The 1,922-nt window shown below is 55.8% G+C and overlaps 1 protein-coding gene across 1 annotated transcript in view; it reads left to right on the top strand.

The window, feature by feature from the left end:
* Nucleotides 1-275: 275 nt before the first annotated feature.
* Nucleotides 276-1,922, top strand: part of EMH_0060660 (protein phosphatase 2C, putative) — a gene marked incomplete at both ends in the record, with an annotated part of 3,824 nt that continues 2,177 nt past the window's right edge. Inside the window, 2 exons of the mRNA XM_013497818.1 lie at nt 276-565; nt 878-1,922. Of these exons, the coding sequence (XP_013353272.1) occupies nt 276-565; nt 878-1,922 (1,335 nt within the window). The remainder of the gene's footprint in view (nt 566-877) is intronic.

The raw sequence follows: 1,922 nt of genomic DNA, 5'->3' as shown, positions 1-1,922 counted from the left end.
CTCTCGCTCTGTTGCTTTCTTTGTCTGCGTCTGTACACTCTGCATTGAGCATCCTATCCCTCTTATGCCTGTCCTTCTTTATCTCTTTCTCTCTCCTCATCGTCAGCAGCAGCAGCAGCAGCAACAGCAGCAACAGCAGCAACAGCAACAGCAGCAGCACAATCATATTCAGTATTGTAACTGAGCTAAGCTGATGCTCTAACATTCTTACTTTATTTCACTTCTCCCCTCATTCTTTTTCTCTCTAAATTCTTTCTTTTCTTTCTCTCTATCCAATGGGTTTCCTCTCCGCCATAGACGACGGGGGCCCCCCAGGGCCCCCAAACCCTCGTGTACCCCCCTCTTCCTTTCCTCCCCCCTCCCTGGGGCCCCCCCCCGGGGCCCCCTCAGGGGCCCCCTCAGGGTCCCAGTCAGGGGCCCAGTCAGGGGTCCCCCGGGGGCCCCCCGCGGGGGGCCCCCCAGGGGCCCCCGGGGCGTGGGCGTGCAACCTGGTGAAGGGTGTGGGGTGGGCTGAGGAGCAGGGGAGACGATGCCACATGGAGGACGGGCTGGTGGTGATTCGGGGGTTCGGGGGGCAGCGGGGTGCGTGGTTGCTGGGTTTGTATGATGGGCATGGGGGGCGTAAGACAGTAGATTTGTTGCTGCAGCAGCTGCATGCATGTGTATGGAGAGAGATAAATAGTAAAGCTTTTAAGAGAAGAGATGAGTTTCTATCTAAACATTCATGGGGGCCCCTTATGGGGGCCCTTAATAAACCCTTGGGGGCCCCCCTACCCTCTCCTCTTATTTTTTGTTCTGTTGATGATATACAAGCAGCAATTGTTGCTGCATTTAAAGCAACAGATGAATATCTTCTGCGTATGGGTATTTGTGAGAGTGGCAGCACAGCATGTCTTTGTCTTATACACCCTTCTCTCTCCTTGCCTGCCTCTATCCACACCAGCACCAGCACCAGCAGCAGCAGCAGCAGCAGCAGCAGCAGCAGCAAGGGGGGGGATGAGGAGAAGGCGTGGGGTTTGTCTGTGTTGGTGCATGCTGCTCACTTAGGAGACACACGTTTGCTGCTGGTATATAAAGATGGGGGCTGTCGGCGGCTTACAGCAGCATCAGACCACAAAGCATCAGCAGCAGCAGAAACAGAAAGAATAGAAGCACTGGGGGGGTTTGTTATAGGAGAGAGAGTCAATGGGGTGCTAGCTGTGGGGCGAGCCTTTGGGGATTGGAACCTTAAGCTTGGCCCGCATGCATCTGCTGCGCTGCTGCCGCAAGACAAACACAAACAGCTCATAGTATGCAACCAGCCAGACGTACAGACTGAAACTTTTATACACCTGCAGCAGCAACAGCAGCAGCAGCAGCAGCAACAGCAACAGCAGCAGCAGCAGCAGCAGCAGAAACATACGAGACTGCTGTCCAATGCAGACGCAAGTAGAGACGCGCAAACGCCAGCGACGCACACACACAGCAGCAGCAACAGCAGCAGCAGCAGCAGCAGCAGCAGCGGTGGGAGAGTTGTGTCGCAGCAGCAGCAGCAGCGGGAACCAGCTCTGCTGCTGCTGGGGTGTGATGGCTTATTTGACGTTATGGATGATGATGCTGCTGCTGCGTTTGCTTTGGGGGTAGTGCAGGCTGTTGCTGCTGCTTATCCTGCTGCAGCAGCAAGCGAAGCAGCAGAAGCAGCAGCAAGAGCTCTCGTGCATGAAGCTGTCTCTCTTCGTATGAGCGGAGACAACGTCTCTATCATCGTTTGTCTGCTGCAGGAGCCTAGAGACCTTGTTGCTGCTGCTGCTGCTCCTGCTGCTGCTGCTGCTGATGGAGACAGCTGCCACGTCCCTCGCACTGCAGGCAAGCAGCAACGCAACGGCACAACTGCTGCAGCAGCTCATGCTGCTGCTGCTGCTGCTGCTGCTGCAGCAGCAGCA

The sequence above is a fragment of the Eimeria mitis genome, genomic scaffold (assembly GCF_000499745.2).
Source record: "Eimeria mitis Houghton genomic scaffold, Emh_scaff2954, whole genome shotgun sequence".
Taxonomy (NCBI): Eukaryota; Apicomplexa; class Conoidasida; order Eucoccidiorida; family Eimeriidae; genus Eimeria; species Eimeria mitis.
This window is presented reverse-complemented; position numbering and strand designations above follow the sequence as displayed.